We start from the raw sequence: 21127 nt of genomic DNA on the forward strand, positions 1-21127 counted from the left end.
CACACCTTGACTGTGCCTCTTAGAAGAAAGGAAAGAGCAAGAGGTGAATAGCACTCAGGAGAGTGATATCAGTTAACATGACTCATTCTGAAAGTTTTCAAATGTGTTCATCTGCTTAAGCATTAGATTTTCAAGCAGCCTGACATCCGTTGATAGGTTAAAAATCAGGAGGTACAGATCTTCAAACTAAGTACAAAAGGTTAGAATGACCTTGTAACGTAGAGAGAAAAAGAGGAAAAAAAATCCCCTAAATTAAAACATAAGGCTGCTTGCTAAGAATACTAGGAGCAAGATCATGTAATTATCATGTAACAATAATATAGTTTAACCAGAGTAGTAAGATACACAGTAACACAAGTTTGGTGGTAAATAAAGCACCAATTTCCAAAACTGGCATCACCATAATATTTTATGAATACTGTTTAGAAGTGTTCAGAAAACTAAGCACACCCAGGACAGCGATATGAGAGATATTTAAGCAGATGTTTCTTTTTGTCTCAGAAGTTTTTTCCCTACACCAACACACCTAAGATGACAAGAAATAAAGTCTCTACATTTGCTGAAGGTCTATTGCCTACCTCTGAATTCAAAAAGCCCTTCTGTCTGAAGTTAGCATAACTGACTCAATTCACAAGTTAACAAAATCCTTGTATTAATTCCAGCCTTATCTGGGTAAAGGTTTCTCCTATCTGTTGCCTCTGTAGGACAACACTGGGACTCAGACTGAAACAACTACACTGTACTGTACAGATGTCCTTTCTAGTTTCTGATTCACAGGAAAAGCCTTGAAGGCTTCTGCAGATTTCTGCTTTTTCTTCTTCCTCTCTAGCTTTGACAGTATTTGACACAGGAGCCCTCTTAAAATGCTGGCAATTGCTATTACTTAGCCAAGACCATGCACAAGGCCTGGCAGTGCCCAGGAAGCCAGAGAAATGCCTGAGGTAAGCGTGGAGTCAGAGACAGAGGGGTTAAAGGAACATTTCTGATGATGACAGACTGTCTGTAACCCATTATCAGAGTTCAGGGCTGCTGCTCCAAGCCACACCCAGCTCCGGGTCTAAAATCACACCTCCTCACCAATGTTTTTCAAACCATCTGCAGTTCAGGCTTTTCATAAAGCACTTCCCAGCCCAAGAGTTCTCTGCTTTCCCTCTCCAAACTCCCTTTATCCTGTGAGCGCTGGGATTTTGTTCTGTGCGCTGAGCACCGACACCACTGCCACTGTACAGCCACAGAAAGGGTCTAAGTCACTTCTTAACCAAGCAGATGTGGATCTGTCCTCCCCATCTGCAGCACAGCAAGTTTCAGCATCATACAGAAATAAAAATAGCCAACTCTCTCCTAATTTTCTTCCACAACATCATATGTACGTGGATGACTTTTCTCTAGGAAGGTATAACAAAACAGTTGTCTCATTTCCAAGTTTGTAATTAGCCTGGAGAGGAACAGTTCTCAAACACAGAGGAAAAGGAGCAATGAGGACAAGGCATGGCAACCCCAGGGGCATAACCATCCACCCAAGTCACTCCTCAGGGCCCAGAAAGTGGCTGGAACACAACACAGGGAAGAGGTAGTTTGAAATACAGAATCTTAGCTTGCATTCACAGCTTGTCTTGAGTTTCTCAATTCACACTTCATGTGCATTTTCTTACTTCAAATTATGAAAGAGTTCCCCATGAATGCTGCATTTACCTGCTGTAAGAAAAGGGAAAACTCAACAACACTGTTTAAGAGTGAAGGCATCTGCATGAATAGTTAATGCTTAGTAGCTATTCTTGGAAGCCTGCCCATATTGGAAGTCTCCTAAAACACAGCTATATTCTACATAAATTTTAAAAAACCTAGTGCTAGTCAGTTTTAGAGACTTGAACATCTTAACTGTAATGTTTGCATCATGCTTCATACCTCCCAAGCATCATGCTTTATACCTTACAATCACTGTAAATGAGGTGACCGATGCAGCAGCATTTAAGTTTTAACTGACATGTCAGGAAAAGCCAAGCTGTACTGCAATTAATGTTTTCTGTACCACAATAACTCAGATTTAATCCTAGCATACTGGCAGGGAACTTGCGTTAAGTAGATTAGATTGCTTTCAGTACAACATGCCAGGTACAAGAGAGATTTGACTTGTAATTCTCACTGCCTCCACAGGTTTAGACACAATTTGTTCTTTTACTCCTCTGCAAATGGGATGGTATCTCCTCTGCACCACGTTCATTCATATACCTGTACATAGAACTGAATCTTTTCTCCGCTTTCGTAAAAATGGGACATGGTGGCACTGAATGAAGGGGACTTTAATTACCGAGAATTAAAGCAACATTACTTCAATTTCCAATGTCACAACAAGTCAAATGCTAATATGTTCACGATTAGGAAGAATGGACCAAGTTACTGCCTCTACCTATTTTGCACTTGTGGTGTTTCTACATACCTACAGTGTTGAATGTTCTTGCTTTAAAAAAACAAACAATCACCTATGGTAAAGAGGGAAGGGAAGAAGAAATCCAGGAAGCCATTCAAGAACTAAAAGAGATGTTTAGCAAAGAGTTAAATTTGTTAACCAACATTGCTGTCTTGGCAATGATCTGATCACAGTGCCCAAATACTCAGAGAGATCTAAGAAAGTATCTGCTATCCAAGGCATTATCTGGTAGTTGGGGCACTTAAATGAGAGGGGGGAAAGTACCCACACAAGCTAGCAGCCAGTATGTAAGTTGAGTCCAAACTAGTTCAAAGACACTTTTTGAACAGAAGAAATCACTGAGAAGAATTGAAAGGAAAATATAAATCCTTCCAGACCCAGGGCCCTCCTATCAGGAGCTGTGTGCTTTACCCAAACACAGATTAGGATGTTTATTATTGAAGTAAATAGGTAAAGCTCACAGTTTTAAGATAAAGAACACGAGATGACCTCATCTGGCCATCTTTTCTGTCTTTTCACAGTGTAAATTTTGCACGTGTAACTTCGGTAAGATACGTTGGGACTAAGTGCCACTGCTGTATCTGTGGCCTGAGACTGAACATTCACTTCACTTGCAGGAGGTGCACAACAGAGGATGATGCTCTTCTTGGCAGATGATCAGGGCTCTGCAATCACAAGCTTTTATGACAGGCTTTTTTACTCTAAAAGAGTCATTTGGGTCGAGTTCCTGCATATGCTTGTCAGGTTCAGATATATACCTAAAGAAGAAGCACCTAATGTGCACATTTCTAAGTGCACTGCAAACCCATGAGGCAAAGAAGAACCCTTCATTCATATGACTGCACTGTACTGTTCTAATAGACAGAGATCTTTCTTTAATGACTCCATAACGATTAATACACCAGACAGGGGAAGGAAAGAAGAGGGGCAGAGATGAAGCCTTTGTCAAGGGAATGGTTGACAGATGCAGATAAGGGGACCAGGACTTTAATTTTGCATGCATATGTTCAGTTATAAGCCACCCATTTCCAAATCACAAGTTCTGTACTCAGATTTCAACAGAAACAATGAAGCAACAAAAGTGGAAGCACAGTACAGCTCACATTTATCTATCTGAAAAGATATGCAGTCTAAGTGCAATTTACGCAGCTTTGCATTAGCTTTTGTGTGCTTTCAGCATTTCCCTAAGGTATTAAACAGGAAGAAACCAATAAGACTTGGTCTTCTTATGATCAGTGCAATAGAACTATAATACTAAGTTGCTAACAGAACCTTTAAAAGAAAACAAATCTGTATACATGCAATTTAAGATTTGAGGTTTAGATACTGAAAATTAAAACCAATTCAGGTACAATTCAATCGTATCATCTCAATAAGAGAGACATAATTCAGAATTGCCCTGTTCACATGATCTCAACCAGTATTTTAATACTGATTTAAATACATAAGCATTACTTACTTTATTTTTGGCACCTATGCAGCACAGGGGATTATTTCTTCTCCCTTCATTTTACAGATGGACAGTTCCCAGATGTCTGTGAGGCCAACTGCTAATCCCTCAAACTTCCCATCTGAAATTTATCCCTGAACGTCAGACCTCTTTGCTCATACCAATTGGTTTATTTCGCTCATATCTGTAACACAGCTGCTGCTCTTAGGCTCTTACTCCACTGCATTTGGAGTTCCCAAATATCAGGAGTGGGGCAAAACAAGTTTGATGCTGTTGCTGCTTTCCTCTCTCCCTTTCTCCCTGTTTTTTAAAGAACTGTACTCAACTGTATCCCAAGGACTTAGATCCCAACAGCCTACTACAGTATGTAAATTAGCCAGAAAGCAAAGTGTTTCTCTTCAAATTCCCTTCTCAGCACACAGAGCTCAACATTTTGAGAAATCAGAGACCATCACTGCAGATGTGTAGCCATAAGGCTTTTATAACTATTCAAAACTGTAGGTTTTACCTTGCTGTTCCCTCCTTACCATCCTGAAGCTACTATTCCCCTGAAGAAATATAGAAGATAGTATCCAGAGTTTAAGTAATCTTTCTGTAGCCTCTAGCTCTGCCACCCAGATACTTCTGTTTAGATACAAAGGGCATCTAATATATACCCACATATAAACATAATGCCTTAAGTTTAATTTACCTATAAAAACCTCAGAAAATAAAACGTTAGAAGGGCAGTACTCCCAGTATACACAATACTTACATCTTAACTAAACAACAGATGTCTTCAGTAGACTAAATGGCATTTAACAGACTTACTTGTCTCAGATGCTTGAGAATTTGCATACAACAGACTTTCTGTGACCAAAACATGCTCTGTCATTACCACCTGTTTGTTCCATGACCACAGGAAAAACATTCTGGCAAAAAGGCTCTTTATAACCAGAATTGTATGTGGTACCATAGAAGCCCACTTAAATTTAAAAAAGCTAATATATACAGAAAAAGCTGCCAATCTCAAAGCAGATACATAAGCATATACGATTTGAAGTCTTTTAGTTTAGAATTTGCTGTGAGCAAGCCCTGTGCTCTTAGAAATGAGCCTTCAGACAACAGTCTGATCACATTTTGGGGACAGAAACTGCACAGTACATTTCCAAATAGGGTGATATAAATTCTGACTTCCAAGTCACATTCTAGAATACAGTTAAATAGCCAAATCTGAATTTAGATTGTAGCATTCCAAGCTCAAGGATCCTTAGTCATTTTTTAACAGTTAAAGCAGGATTTTATTTTACTTTTTAACCAATATTTAACTCTTCCTGAAACAGTGTCTTTTAAAAAGGTAGGTCTGTTTGGGTGCTCCCACTTACAAGCACCAAAAAGTTTAATTTAAACTTGCTGCATAAGTTTAAACCAACTCAATAGCATGGAAGCATTACTGGGTACAACACTGCAGTGGAGAACAATGTGGTGTGACGCTGCAATGAAGCCAGAGAAGCCTTATCCGTACAGTCCTGGCCAGTGCCATTTAAGCAGACCTGAGCTCCTAAGACTGAAAAGTTGCCTTTCCTTTTCATGTGTTCATTCATAATTCAACAAAACAAATAAAACCAGAGAACATTCAGAAGAACACCCAAGGTTAACAAACCTGTCAACCCACAATATCTAAAATAAAAAGTAGGTACAGGGAACTGTAATACTAAGAAATTAATTTATCCTTCCACAAAATGGAAGACTATTACTGGAAGGTTGCTTCCTAGTCCAGAAATCCTCAAGTGTTAAATCCAAAATATAAGGATAAAGAATTATTAATTTCTGTTATTTTCTGCCTCAGAACTATAAAACGTCATATAGCAATACTTAAATCAAGTACTTACAGGGTCTCTCAGCTCTTCATTGTCTCGAGCTGACGTTCGAGGTATTTTCACCGGAATTTCATCTCCACATTCAGTGTCTGAAGCATTTGGAGACTCTGCTAAATCAAGTAACTCATCTCTCTTGTGACCTCTGAACCTTATTTTGTCCAACTTCTTTAGCATGTTCAGCACTGCACTTTTCTGCTTTACCTTAACATGACGGTTGGAGTCTCTGCAAGATCAAGACATCAAGAGTATTTTAGAAAGCTTGTAATAAACCTAAATAAAGACATTCTCATCATAAACTACTCCCAACCATCTTTCAAGGGCCTTCTTGCCAGTGGATGAAAAATGTGGTGCAGCTTAGCTTTTTAATAGGTATTTTTTTCCACAGTGTAACAAATGCATGGTTTGTTTTTCAGTAGTTGATGATTTACCCTCTTCCCAGACCATTATGGCCTCTTTCTCCTGGCTATTTTTAAAGCAAGTCAGAATAGGCACAAGGTAACAACCTGCACTCCAAAGTTTAGGAAGTCAGTTCCTAACAGGTCACATGAAACAAAAATAGTTTAGTTGGTAAGTCCACATTCTTGAACTTGAGATGTTTCTAATCAAAGACATGAAAATCCACTCAGCTTCACAAACAATCTTTAAACTCCCAGACAAACTGGAGCAAAATAGTAAAGATGCTGTGATATCTCCCTACTGCTTCAGGCTAAGAAAACAAAGTAGCAAGGGTTTACTGAAGAAAGCCACTAGACAGATCCATACAGAAGATCCCACCAAATGCTAGAGACTTTTGAAACAGACTATGAACATTCAAATGCACTGGCCAAAATCCTTCAAATTACCACAACTGAAAATCTTGTATATCCCTTGCTAGATTTTTATTACTCTCTTTGAGGTGCAAGTGAGAATCACTTTATTAGTGATGTTTTCGCAATTTCTTAGGACTAGTAGGATGGCTAAAATTTTACTGTAAGAGAAACACCATAGCCAGTATTTTTGCAGGTGCCACAACATCCAGAGGAATGAGAAATGCCCAGGACATTTCACTTCCAGTGACAGTATTTGACGTGAGCAATTCTTAAATTCTAAACCTTAAATACTACTGGGGGAAGCATTTTGCTTTTTAAAAGACAATAGAAGAAAGCTTAATTTATGTACGTAAACTCATTGTAATGATAGCTTTCCAAGACACTGCACTGTATAATTTCTGATTTAAACCAGACTTGCCAAACTGGTCCCATTCAATGAATCACACTCGGTACTAAAGGTCCCAAGCTCCATCTTTAAAAAGAAAAAAAAACCCAACAGTTAGTTTCTTTTTCCTGCCACTTCAGCATTCTAACACTCTGGCCGTTTATAACAAATCAGTCACAATTTTCTCTCCTACAAACACTGTTCCTCAGCTCACAGAGTTCCATTTGGAGAATGATTCAACGCTCTAATAAATGGATTTTTAAAAATTTTGAGGCACTTGTTCCTGTTACTACCCTTTTGTCCTCTGTGGTCAACACTACCATCCTCTTCATTAAAAGTCATGTTTTGCTTTATGGTACATCAACCCAGGCACTGGTGTGAGATGAAAAAGCAAAGGCAGATTCAGACACACCTCACTTCAGGAATATAAAGAGCAAAACAGCAGAGCCTTTCGCTACCACAGCCTTTGCACCTGAGGCAATTCTCACCCCCTTACACAAACCTCTTTTCAACAGAGCTCTTCAACTTTATGAATTCTCTGCTTACCCTAACACTTTGGCAGTGACTATTCACACCAAGTTCAAACTGGATCATTCACTTCAAAATCTGCCTGAGTTTGCACCTCTGCCAAGGTTTATTAGCACCCTTCAATTAAATACAGAAGTTTTAAACTAATACAAATCCCCTACAGTATAGCTCGCAAAAAAAACCCATAAAATTCTTCCTTTATCAGAGATGCTTAAAGTTGCAGCCCTGTGTTTAATCTATCACTCAGAGAGACTCACTTGTGGTAACTCACACCAAGGTTATTTTCTATGAACAGCTTTTCTTTGAAGTTCTTTTGCTTGTCAAAGCTAAGTTTAAAATAGAAACACTTCTTGCTCATTCATTGACTATTTGATGAAGAAACATTTCAGCTATCACATCCAGAAATATCTCTAGGCCCTTCTATTAATAGCAACTAGGGAATAAATCGTATTAGGGAAGTTCAAACCTCTGATAAGCACCGGTACAACTGTATTGCTCTCCTGCCCATTGCAATGATCTCCATCTACCTTCAACCAGTTTTACACACCATGTAAGAGACCTACAGCAAAGCAGCTGCAAACCAAACCCCGTCTGTTCATCATCCACACTGCCACTGCTAACAATACAGCTACACAAAGAAATAATAAAGCATGGTACAGTGTTATTCCTTTTCTGGTTGGCACCCATCAGCCCATACCAACATGAAGGACGAGTATGCATCCCATGCCTTCTCTGCCCCTCTTAAGGATGGAGCCATTACTCAAGGCTGCAGATAAGCATTGCTGTCCTGGATAGAATCAGGAGTCCTTGGCATTCTCCTGTTCAAATCACATTTATCTATCACTCCTCAAAGCCAAGAGCTGGATCTGGACATCTTCTTATAGCCTGGCATATACAGCACTTCAATGGATGTTTCAAGATCCAAATTCAGTTTTCTTTCCCCTTAGCATAGATTCACATTCACTTATCATACAAAAGAAATGAGAAATGTCAGAAACACCTTGAGACAGAGCAATCTCCAATCCTTCCCATCAAGCTTTGAATCAAGAATGAAAAACGGACGAGGCCAGTGCAAAAGCCCATCGAGATAACTGCCTGGAATGGACACCATCTGGGAAATTAAAATCCTACGCTCCAGTCTCATCCTAGGATAGTTCATACATTTCAGCCCTAGGTCACAGAATAACCTGGCCAAAAGATTACCCATGAACATATTTATGGCATTTTTTTACTCACAAAACTGAGGTACTTACCCTTATGTGTGTTATCAAACAGCCTTTTAAAAATGCAAACCTTTCTTTAAATCACTCCACTGAATGGACTCAGCTTAATTCTGAGGCTAGTAAAACAGAGATGCCATGAGGGTCAATATTTTTAAAGGATTATTCAGTAGGTTGACCATTAAAAGAGGAAATAGTAAAGAATCGCATTCCAAGGCACTTTTAAAGCGCTTTATATAACAAAGCTGTTATATAAAAATATCTTCTCTGTTAAAATTTAAAAATAATAAGATCATTTTGTCTAAAAATTGTTTTGTATGTACCAGCCTCCTAAATTACTTACAGTTACATTACATGAACCCAAGCAAAAAAGTAAGCTTGCCAATAAGCTCCTATAGAAACTCATTATCTGGCCTCCAGCCAAATGCTGGATCTAAAACAGACTCTTTTTTGTCAGCAGCCTGTTCTTGCAACTAGCAACTTTTTTTTAGATAAAGATCAATAAATATGGCGACATTTCAGCAGTTTCAGGCTCCCTAGGTAAAATGAGTCTTGGAGATTCTGTATTCCAAGTGACTTGAGTCAAATTTAGATAAGCTTGAGGAAGCTTTTATAAAATGAAAGACAAGAATCTGATCTAGAATTAGATTTATTGCAAAATATAGTAACTAAATATCAAAACACTTGCTTCACCATCATAGCTATTCATCCCTCACCTTCTCCCATCTCTCCATCTTGACTCATCCCTACCCAAACACCCCTTCTGGACTCAGCTGGTTCAGCTGCAAGTTTCAGGTTGTTTCTAGTAACTCCCCACACCCACAGCATCAAAACTACCCTGTAGTTTTGCACATGTGGAGCTCAGAGTGCAAAGGCAGACCCACATCTCCCTCTGCTTTCAAACTAACTACTGATAAATATTACAAAATTTTAATAAAAATACAAGTATTTTAACTCCATGTGTTTTCAACTGTCATTTCCCAACACTTTCATACATGTGACAATAATTGTTCTCACTACCATACAGCAAACAAGCTATAAGTGAGAATTAAGACTGGTATCATGCTTGCAAATCAACTTGAGCAAAATAAAATCCAATCCATGCTCCCCAATCAAGCTTATTTCTGCATACAAACACCCTACCATTAATGCAAGCAACAAAAGACATTCCCCACACTCAGTGCTACAACAGAAAGTGCTGCAGAGCACAGTAAGGCAGGCGCTGACTCTGCAAGAGTGATTTACAGCCAACTTTGTCACAACTCACCCAGATCTAATAATAGTAGCAGTTCCTCAGTCATAATACAGTAAGGATATCTTACATTAACATGCTTACAAACCAGGCTATTCAGGCATCCAAATTTTTAAGAAAGCAGCTTGCTTTCCTCTTGTTTTACTAGTAGATGTCAAACCAGCAAAATTAAGCAGCAGCCTGTAAAAATGATCCCAAAGTCCTAAACCATAAAAAAACCCCTAGGAAACAGTTTATCTATACAGGGTTTGATTAGCCCTATAGGTCTATATTTTCCACACTCAAAAAAACCTCAAACTAAAATAATCTTTAAAGATATTTTTTATTTGCCATTAATATCTAGTTGCTAAAGCAAATCCTTCAAGCCTGAAGTTTTATTCCTTTTACAGAGGGCCAAGGAAGAGATGACTCTATTTGGACCTAATATGTGACCCCTCAATTAACTCCCAAATAACTGTCAGATGTTCATTTTAAATGAAATGAAACCCAAAAACCCAAACCAACATACGCACATTCCAAATTTATACTAAGAACAGAAAAATCAAGTTTTCCCAAACTTTCACATAAAAATCATACAGAGATCTACAACAGCTTTTTCTGCCTATTTTACAGAGAGGCTTCAGTAAGGAGACAACAAGCTTCCAGGGAATGAGTCATCCCATCTGTGCACTCTGGAGGCACTTGGTTATGAGGCTTTTTCCTATGGACAACCTCTTCACCCCTTCAAGTCACTGCTTCCCCATGCTCTGCTCTTGCATGAACGTGGAAGAGGTTGGGATGCACAAGGGAAAAGGGAACTCAGGGAAGGGCAGCACCCAGTGTACCACTATGTTTAAAATCTCCCTTAACTCACCCCAGTCTCCTACTCTCAAACCCTAATGGCTTGTGGGTTTTGGTTTTCTGTTGTTGCATTTAGTTTTCACACATGAATACACTGAATCGGAGCATGTGGCCTGGTAGACCAGGCAGAGATTGAACAGCTAAATTTTCATGTGCACTTTGTTAGATAAAGGGCTCTGCTTCCCAACACGGGGTTCAGTTTTCCTTGGCTGTTAACAAAACACAAACCTGGTACACAAAGTCAAACAGCATTGCCCCAGCAAGTGTTAGTCTGAAGCCTGCGGGAAAAACAAACAACAAAAAACTCACTGAAACATCATGGATGAATTTCATCCCAGGTCAAAAAGACCCTACAAGACTATGACACAGTATAGTAACCTTCAAAGCACCCATGTTCTTTTTGCTAGAAAAACAGCTTTTCAGAAAGCTGAATATGACACTGCAAATCTAACATTTCCCTCATATCTCCTTCATATTCTCCTTTCAATGTGAAAATATGTTTCTGCAGAAGTCCAAGGTAAGAGCCCTGGTATCCAAGAAAAGCCAGGCTGTGTGTGGACAAACAAATACAGATATAGTTGTCAACACAGGGATGTTTTGGTCTTATCATGAGGGAACGGTGTGCAAATTGAGGCAGTGGTAGGTATCAGGATTACATGAGGTATTCATTACTTCTACACTCCTGCATATTATCCTAGCAGCTGACAGGAGAGCAGGAACCCAACAAGACACACCCAATCCATCCACATAACAACTGATACTGAAAACAAAGCTTGGCATGTTTTTTTCTGGATGTCAGACTAAAACTGGAAGCCGCAGTGAGTGCATCTAAGTCTACAACAGATTCACAGTCCAGCTCTATATACTGCTCTGTGCAAAAAGTTCCCTCTTGCTACGTGATTTTTTCCCCCCAATTTCTCATTTTAATGAACAGAATCTCATTTCAAGTCACTGTCTGAACATTTTGTACTTATTAATATTTAAGAAACTCACCAGAGAAAGATCAATTGACTGCACTTGAGAGCTCCTTGTCTGCCAGCTCTTCAGAGAATCACATAATGGGTCAGGTTGGAAGGGATCACAGTGGGTCATCTGGGCCAACCTCCCTACTCAAGCAAGGTTATCCTAGAGCACAGGATAAAAGAAGAAAAGCACACTTTTCTTCTCCCTGTGCACACACTTCTCCCAAATTGCTCTCCAGAAGGCTCACGTGTGAAAAAAGCTAAACCTTAACCACAGCATCTCTCCTTGAACAAAAGGAAGTGGTTTTGTAAAGGTGAAGTTGGCACCTTTCAAGAAAACTTTACATTAAGCTCAACTCAACAAGTCGCTCAGCACACAGAAGGGTCACAAACCTTGCTCAGTGCAGCTCGTTCATGAGCAGCACCCACATGAGATCACCCAGGACAATGCAACATTTTAAATTTTCTATATAGAATGATGTCATCATTTCTCATTGGAAACCAAGGTACAGCAATACTTTGGGTCAAACATCCAGATGGATTGGCCAAGAGCAGCTTACAAACACTTTGTGAATGTTACAAGCATTGCACAAGTGCCCTCAGTATCTGACATCAACACACACAGTATCTGACAACAACAAACAAAACTTCAGAGCTGAGCTCTCCCCACGCTCAACACAACAGGTTCATCCTGAAATACTAGTCACTACCTCAGAGTCACAGTCTGGTAAAGTCTTCTTCCAGTAACATCACTTTCAGGGCCATAATATACCCAGAACAGACTGCTTGCTGGTTTTGAGGAACACCTACTAAAAGCTCCTTTCAGGGTCAGGAGTCCTTAGGAATCTAGAGACAGGCTAGACAAGATAGGGATGGTTAGGGGGGTAGATTCTGTTGGGGTTTTTTCTCATGAGAGATGAAGTTATTAGTTAGGCTACCTATGAAGAAACATTATGTTTAGTAATTAAGGTTTATTTTTCCTTTAAACTTAAAGGGAGTTGAACAAAAGAAAAAAATCCCACCAGAATCACTTCTACTTTATTCCTCTGCTGGCAGAAGCAACACTCGATTAATGTGGGTTGGGAAGCAGCAGGAAGTTGTGCTTTGGTGTTGTAGGCTTAATTAGATGCAGCTATTAATTAAGCATCAACTCTGAAACAATTTAAATTGTCCACTGACTGGGGGAGGAGAGGAGGAAGAAAAAAGTAGAAAGCTATGTAACATGAGCTATGGTACAACACAGGGACTGGAGACAGAAGTTCAACACACTGATCTCAACTGCCACTGGTGAGGTTGTCACAGCAACCATAATGCAGCCTCATGAATATGCATTACGCTAAAATCTATTTTTTTCCCCCAAAGAGACTAACGTGTCGTTCAGCTCACAACATGATGCTGCCTGGGAGACAAATCCGAGTTGCACAATAGAAGTGACTTGTCTTCAAAGCCTTCAGCTTGACTGCTGCAAACAGAAAGGGTTGGGGGAAGAGGGGAGACAGAGCACAGTGGCGTGGGGCTGTAGGGCTCTCTTCCATACCTGCCTCAGACAGAGGGCACTTTAGACATATTTGGCAAACATTTTAAGGCAAACGTTCCCAAAATGTGCTGTTCCATCCCCGCAAAGTTGCAGACCTGTGCAAAGCATCAGCCTTAACCCCTCAAGGACCTAAAGACCAGCCCTCCGGTCAGACATAGGCAGTGGCATCAGTGACCCTACACAGAAGGATGGAGAAAGAAAGAGGAGTTGCTGCTCAGTACCCAAGTCAGCCGAAACTGGAGGCCTTGGCTTGACCATCACTGGAAAATTGTGGGTGGAGGGGGTTACAACAAAAAATCCCAAACCACACACATGTATCTATCCAGGTCACACAGCAGCGCAGAAACAAAGGGCAGTAACTGTTTCCACTGAATAGCTGTGGGAGTTGTACTTCGCACTTAGCTCCCCACTTAAGGTAACACCTCTTCCGCAAACTCATAGCCACCTCTGTTTCTCATCTGTCCGTCATCATGAACCTAAAATTAGCAAGCTTTGTTAAATTAATTTGTCTGTAAATTGGAAATGTTAACGCCCAAAGAAGGAAGATAAAGCTAATTTTTCCTCAAGACATGCATGTGGGAGAACATAAAAGCCACACCAAAAACTCTGCATGAAAAAGACTGCCTGCAGAGGAGGGAAGAGTCACCAGTTCAAGCCATGACAGATATTCTGTGAAAGGGGTAGCATGTAATGATAGTAATAAAAGCCTATCGCAGTGGAGGTGAACCCCTCCCTTCCTAGTCACCCACTGGGTCCTCCTTTGCTGCCTTCATCCTCCCTGCTGTGTACCCATCCCAATTCCAGAGGAGCCCAGCCAACCCTGAAGCTGACTTGATCACAGGCTGACACCAAAGGGAGTAACCCCATTCACTTCTGCCATAGCCTTTATGTCACTTGACCATTCATGCAGTTTATCAGCTCACTGCTGATGCAACCAATTTTTGTGTTTGTTTTCTGGCAAGGTCAGTCTAATCAGAGCAGACAAGGATGCAGTCTCACTTGGGGTGGCACAAGCTATTAGAGCTGTTGTGACTCTCTCACAGAAAACATTTGTGGTGGTGGGCAGAGGAAGAAAGCATCCCTTTACAGCGACCACCTGCACTCAAATGAGGTGAAACGACTTCAAAGTCTCACCATAAAGACATTGGTTACAAAGCTACCATAAGGCACATTTCAGACACTGGACACCAGAACTTCAGTCCCTACTCTGAAAGACAGGGGAAGAGTTTGTCACAGCTTGGCATTGACAAAAGCTTTTTTTCTGCTTCCTTGCTCTGAATTTTGTCTACTAGTCAAGGGTAGAGCTGAGGGTGAAGACAGGAAGATGAACATCACCAGCTCAGCAAGAGCCTCTGCATACAAGAAGGCTCAGGCAGCTCAGGTTTGGATGGGCTTCAAACAGGTAAAAAGCTGGGGCACAGAGGAAGTGCTGCCCTAAGCAAGCACCACAATTCTGCCTATAAAAACAAAGACGAAGGGGTGACAGATGGGAGAGAAAGACAGGACACAACTAACAGAGGGTGAGATGATCGCAGAGGTCTTTTCCAACCTAGTTGATTCTGTGAAAATTAGGCTATCACTGCATTTATCTCTCTTCCACTGTTCAAATGGAAAATGTAGGAAGCCTAGCTTGACAAAGCACTCAGAATAAAATTGGCCTTTTACAATCTACTTTAAAGTAAATATTTAAAGTCAGAAGAACATATACTGGCACAGAACATCTTATTCAGACTAACAGGTTTATTACAGAAGGTAATCACTAACTGTTTAGAAAGTGTGAGTCCTGCCAGCCCTGAAGAGTTTTAATTCTATCCCTTCAAGTAAAAAAAGGGCAAGTTATTGAGACCTGTTTGACGCTAAGTTTTTCATTACCTCAACTGCATGTTCATCATCTTCAGATAGCAACTACAGATAAATCAGAGAATGGAGGTACTGCTAAGAAAAAGTGACACTGTGGAGATGAGCCGTAATCCAGGCTTAGAAAAAGTCATTTGAGAACAACCTTCCAAGGTCTACAAAGAATGGCTTGGACCTAGCAGCTGTTTCAATGAGAGGACTCTAGGAAGCCGGCATCTGCTCAGGGTGTCTCATCGTACCTCACTCAGCAACCTTTGAAAACAGAATAAAGGTATATTGCGTTGCCCAGTTTTGAAGAATGACTATGAATTCCTTTTTGTTGTGTTTATAAACAAAGAGGTACCCATTTGAAGCAGGACACAGGCCACAGTTAATGACTGCAGCCTGACAAATCTCTGCTGTGCGTGCACCTCCACTGAGCACAGCTGAGAGCACACAACCCAGTGCTGATGAAAAGCCTATCTGAGCCCTCACCAACACCTGGACCTCACATAGGGCAACTTGCACGTTTGAGTAACACTTTCCATGTGCCACAGTGCCAAGCTCCCTCTGCATTACAGTTTCACCTATGGCTAGACCATACAGCAGGAATCACTATCAGGCAAAGACCACAGACCCACAACTGCTGTGCTACATATACAATGTAAATAACTCCCTTACCTTTTTGTTCACTAAGCAACCACAGGGCAGGGTTCATGCTCTCCAAATTGTTCAGCTATCAGGGCACCTCAATGAGAACAAGACTAACAACCAGAGTAGAGCAAGATGGTGTATTTTGAAGGGCTTCCCTCAGTTTAGGGAGACAATTTAGCAGAAGCCAGCATTAGAACTTTGTGAGTATCCACTTAACATGAAACCATCCGGATGCAAGTTTTCAGAGTAAGATTCCCAGGATGCAGTGATTTTGTGTACAACACTTTGTAACTCGCATCTGTGAGTTTTAACTATTCTACTGCTGATCTGAGAATTCATTAAGCCTCTGAAATGTCTATATTGCAAAAAAATCTCCCCTCATGGGTAAATAAGTTGAACATTGCTGTTCAGTGAAGAACTACAAAGCTACAGCTAGCACATGCCAATTACAACCACCATTATAATTCCTATATACTGGCCTTGAGCTTGCAAAGAATGTGTGTAATCCCCAAATCACATACACTGCCATCCAAGAAGCAGAGTTGCTGCTCATTCTGTTCCTTCTCCCTTTCTCCCAACAAAAACCTGAAAATGCTTCTGAAGTTGGTGCTACAGGCAGAGAAGAGAGAGCAGGGAAAAAAAAAGCCACTCTGTAGATTATGCAAGTTTGCAGTGTTATAATTACTCATCATGTCAACTTCTAAATGAAGGGGCATGAAATATCGTGTAAAAACTTGCATAAATAATGCGTAAAAGGACACGACACTATACACAAAGGAGGGAGTTATATGAGTAAGTTAAACGAAAAAGTAACAGAGAAACAGCAAGTTCCATACAGTAAGTCTGGCTTCAGGCATCAGCCTAATTTCTGGCACTGTCTGTACTACACGGCCGCTTGTAAAAGCCATGTAAACTATTCCTTGAAATCTTATCACAGAGTAAAAAACTCAAGGTCGAGTTCCCACCAGATTCACAGAAACATGAACAGCAGCTCTGCTGGAAAGCAGCACTCTGGAAAAGCCTCCTTCATCTCACCCACACAGCCTGTCAAAAGATGAGAGAGATAATTTACTCCACGTAGAAGAGTTTGGAAATAGCAGAAGAAGTTGCGTGACACAGGCAAGCACCAAACTTGGCCTCTAAGTATTGCAGACCCCTCCTCCATTTCTTGAGAGTGCATCCCTTTGCATAAGTTCAACTGCACTTGTTGGTACATCTGCTATAAAAAGAAGTAAATCACTGTACCCGGAAGACAGTTTGGATATCTGACCTGCAATTACTTGTTTGAATAATTAACATAGTGAAATGGCAGGCTCTGGATTGAAAGGCCCTGCTGTTCAAGGTAATCTCCCTTACAGGAGCAAACCCCTACACTGTCACATTTCAAACTGCATCATTCCCACAGTAGGCAGAATATCTGCTCTTTGTCACCGTGTTTACAGTAGTAACCTAAATTAAAGAAACAACAACAAAACAAAACAAACAAAAAAAACCAAACCTCAAACTGATATAGCCACACTAGGCAGCAGAGGGTACAGTCATGTGAGAAACTGGAGGAGCCCTCGCGAATATAATCACAATCCTGCAAATTAACTCTTTTGTTTAGTAAACTGCTTGGGTATTCTGCTATAACTGCAAATCTTTCCTCTCTCATGTTGATTTTAACATGCTTTGGACAGCAAAACTCAGTGGAAATCTTTGCTATTAAATCTGATTCTTCCAAGAAGCACATGTAGTGTGGGCATCTCCTCCACGGTCTTTCCCAATAACCTCTGTACATAGCATCAACTGCTGTAAAAAAAGCCAGTTTTGGTGATATTGCTGATTGCTCTAAGTAGAAGACTGAAGACAAACACCAGTTCAGCCCAGGAAAAGGCTGCTGTACGTGCTTTGCAGCAGTTACAGCTAAAATAGGCAACTAGTGGAGAAGTATGAAGGTGAGGCTGAGCAGAGTGCATCCCTTCACCCCACCAGCAGATACTGTCAGGAACAACTGAGTGACAGGAAGTAGAACAACCACAGAAAGAATGATGGAGCCTGTGAGTCAGACACTTGTAGGGAAATACAGGAGGGAAATTTAAAAAAAAAAATTAGTTAAGCTTCCCATGCATTCTTGTATTTTCTCCCACATTTTATGAGTTTACTAAACCAATTTTATTTTGCAAACAAAACTGAAGTAACTCATGACTCAAGATACTGAACACTGCTGCAAATGAGCTCCGGCCAGGAATTGTGACCCACTCATCACACACATACAGGGCAGCTCAGCTCTCCACATTCAGCAGCTCAGTACATGTGGCTGCACAGATAGCTGACAGAGGAATGGGAAGGAGACATGGAGATTTGCATCCACATTCTATGAGCAATTTTGAGGCTTCCTTAGGGAATGAATAGAGTTGAGGAAAACTAAAGAAAAAATTCCATCATTTTAAGAAAACACAGAAATTAAGCATTACATAAATCTGTAGGAAGATACAAAGCCTATTCCTAGCAAGTAAACAAGCCAGCTGAGGCTTACCCAGTTCTTACTAATTTGATCATATGTGTGAAAAATTAACATTTTAATAGTGCTTGTTAGTCCTATTGCTTGTTAGCAATAGTCCTGTTGCTTCGGAACTGCAGATGACAAGAAGTTATACACAGGAGTTAACAACTACATTTCTGAAGCTGCTTGAAACAACTGGAACAAGATTATCTTAGAGTAAGTCTTTAAATAAAGCAGGGCATATTAACTAACCCAGCTCCCGTCCTCTACCAAGGGGGAGCCTGCTGTTGGTATCATCACCAGAGTACAGACATGTTCTAAGTAGCATTTCTCCTAAGAAAAGTCAACTCCTCTCTTGATAGAGCCATATTAGTATGGTTTCCACCATGTTTCAACATGAAATTTTCTGGACACATGGAAAAAAAAAAAAACAACCCACAACTCTGCCAGTTTGGTTTTTTTGACCCCAAACATGGGGTAACCTATGAATCCAACGGTATTTGCACTTCATGGATCAGCTCTTTGCTTTATTAACCAAAACTGGACAAGCACCCTGATTTACCATATTTTTTGCCTACACTATAACAACAAAAAAAAGTATTTTCTTGTCTCAAAATGTCACAAATACACTGTGAAGCCGGTCAGGCTGCTAAGATGATCCAAACTCAATGACAGCAAAGAGCAACCTGGTACATGGCTGAGACTTCGGACTCAAAATAGATTTAATTAGCACAAAGATATCAGGAGAGAGTTTAGTAACAAAGTGAAAAAACCAAGGGAGAAGAAATAAGATTCTATCAGCCATCATTTCAATCAGATCAAACAAGAGCCAGCTACAGGATGGCATTTACGTCTGCCTCTAAGGCTGGGATGAGGGCCAGAATTACACTACTTGAGCTGATTTATTTATGCCATGCTGACACTTCAGTTGGCAATGATAAAGGTCCAAAGGTCAAAGTACTTTAAGGCAGAGATCCATGTAGACCACAGTGTATCTTTCCAAGCAGCTACGGTTGGGATGGGGAAGAAAGGAGAAGGGAGCATTAGTCCTTGCACACACCCACTTGCCACCAGAAAACCACTTCACAGCTGTGCCCATTTCAAAGCTCCTGAAGTTCACAAAGGAGATTTCTGGAGAGATCCCACCTTTCGTCATCCAACCACTCCTAAGAAATGGTGTGTTTTCCCAAGTCAAAGCCAGAGAGAAGGCAGTGGTGCCTCACAGAGAAACTGAGAGGCCACATCACCAGCTGAAGCCCAGAGATCACTCACAGACCACACCTCTTGAAAACTCCCTAAAGAATCTGGGGAAAGGAGTATAAACAAAGGCAGAAAGCGACATTTTTGGCACTTCTGTCAGTTTGCTAACAAGGATTTCTTCCAGCTCTAACTTATTCCCAATTACTTCAATAATATTCACATATTTAAATCTTGGAATTTTAAAACCTAAACCATAGATTTCACTTTTCAAGAAGGATCCTAAAAGTTAATTACCAGTCTGGCTCAAATTCCGGTTTGGGATATCAAGCCTTTTGTTTACACTACACAAATGTTTTAACAGCTAAAGTCTGTCAAAGTCACAGAAACTGGGAATTCCAAGACTTTTTGCATTAATGTCAGAAGCATACTGAAGACTGTGGAATATTATGGAACCATCAGCTAGCACTGAACTCCCACTAACCTCTGATTTGTTTACATAATTGGCATAGAAGCTAAAAAAAAAAAGAAAAAGAAAAAATTATACCACATTATTCTTGAATATTTCAGAGATTTCAAGAGCAAGAAGTGCCCAAAAGCAAACTACAAAGCATCAAATTTGGCGAAGGAAAAAAAAATGAAAAAGGACATCTTTGGATTTCTTTGTTGTAGGCATCTGGAGCCTCCATCCAGCTGCAGATCTAGGCAGGCTGACTCAACTTGAGCAGGGATTTGGATGGCTGTAAATGGGAGTCTGTTCTAAGCAAGACCTAAGTCAAGGAAGTTGACTTGACAAGAAACAGGGACAGGCTGTCTTTTGGGTGACAAGAAAAGCTGTAAATACACAATGAAGGGACAGTTCCTCTCCTAATGATATTCCTGCCAAGCCCTTCTATTTATTGGACAATACAAAAGCTTCAGAAACTAAACAGCAGTTAATCAAGGACTCTACTGGCTTTTAATTGCTGCACTCAGCCCTGATGCACCACAGCATAACAAGGGCATCAGACTTTTCAACAGATGTACTGCAACAAGCAGAATAAAAACCACTCCCTACTAAAACCTCTCCTTTAAAAGAGGCAGCCACATAACCTAGAGACATGAAAACATGTTTTTCTGAACTAGAAGACTGTTTTCCAGTAAGTGGGAAGATTTCTGAGTGCCTAGGAATCACAACAGACAGTGGGATCAGAAAGCTGGGTCTGATTTGTGTATAACCAGCACTAAGAAAATTGACCATGAGCTCACATATGTACAGGGAAAAAAAGTCTTTGGATTTGGTATACAGTTAACAAGGCTACAGAAAAGGTCAGACCACTTCATACTGGTGTTCTTACACAAGGGTACATACTGGACAGTATTCACACTGCTAGTTATGACTGCATTTTTCAAAAGAACTTTTACTTTAGGATTTGAATCTACTAGTTAGTCTTTATTTAAAAAGAAAAAAGTTATTTCAAATTATTATTAACTTGTAAGAAAGAAAATCTGCACGCTTGTAGCTAATCTACATCAAGAGTGGTGTCTGGTGCTTCCTTCACAGTTCAGAAACATCAGCTATGCATCTGCTTCCTAAACACAGTTTCTCATCTCTCATTTCAGATAATGAGCAATCTGTGGTCAGACAGCCATCTTCAAGGTCCAACCACTTCCTAGTGTTTCCTCTAAGTATATATGCCTTTAAC

The 21127-nt window shown here is 40.3% G+C and overlaps 1 protein-coding gene across 1 annotated transcript in view; it reads right to left on the bottom strand.

Moving 5' to 3' along the window:
• Positions 1–21127, bottom strand: part of GRAMD4 (GRAM domain containing 4) — a 78823-nt gene that overhangs the window by 48160 nt on the left and 9536 nt on the right. Inside the window, exon 2 of the mRNA XM_017811564.1 lies at positions 5750–5960. Coding sequence (XP_017667053.1) covers positions 5750–5960 — 211 coding nt within the window. The remainder of the gene's footprint in view (positions 1–5749; positions 5961–21127) is intronic.

This window comes from Lepidothrix coronata, unplaced genomic scaffold, assembly GCF_001604755.1.
Source record: "Lepidothrix coronata isolate B3197 unplaced genomic scaffold, Lepidothrix_coronata-1.0 Scaffold32, whole genome shotgun sequence".
NCBI classification, from domain to species: domain Eukaryota; kingdom Metazoa; phylum Chordata; class Aves; order Passeriformes; family Pipridae; genus Lepidothrix; species Lepidothrix coronata.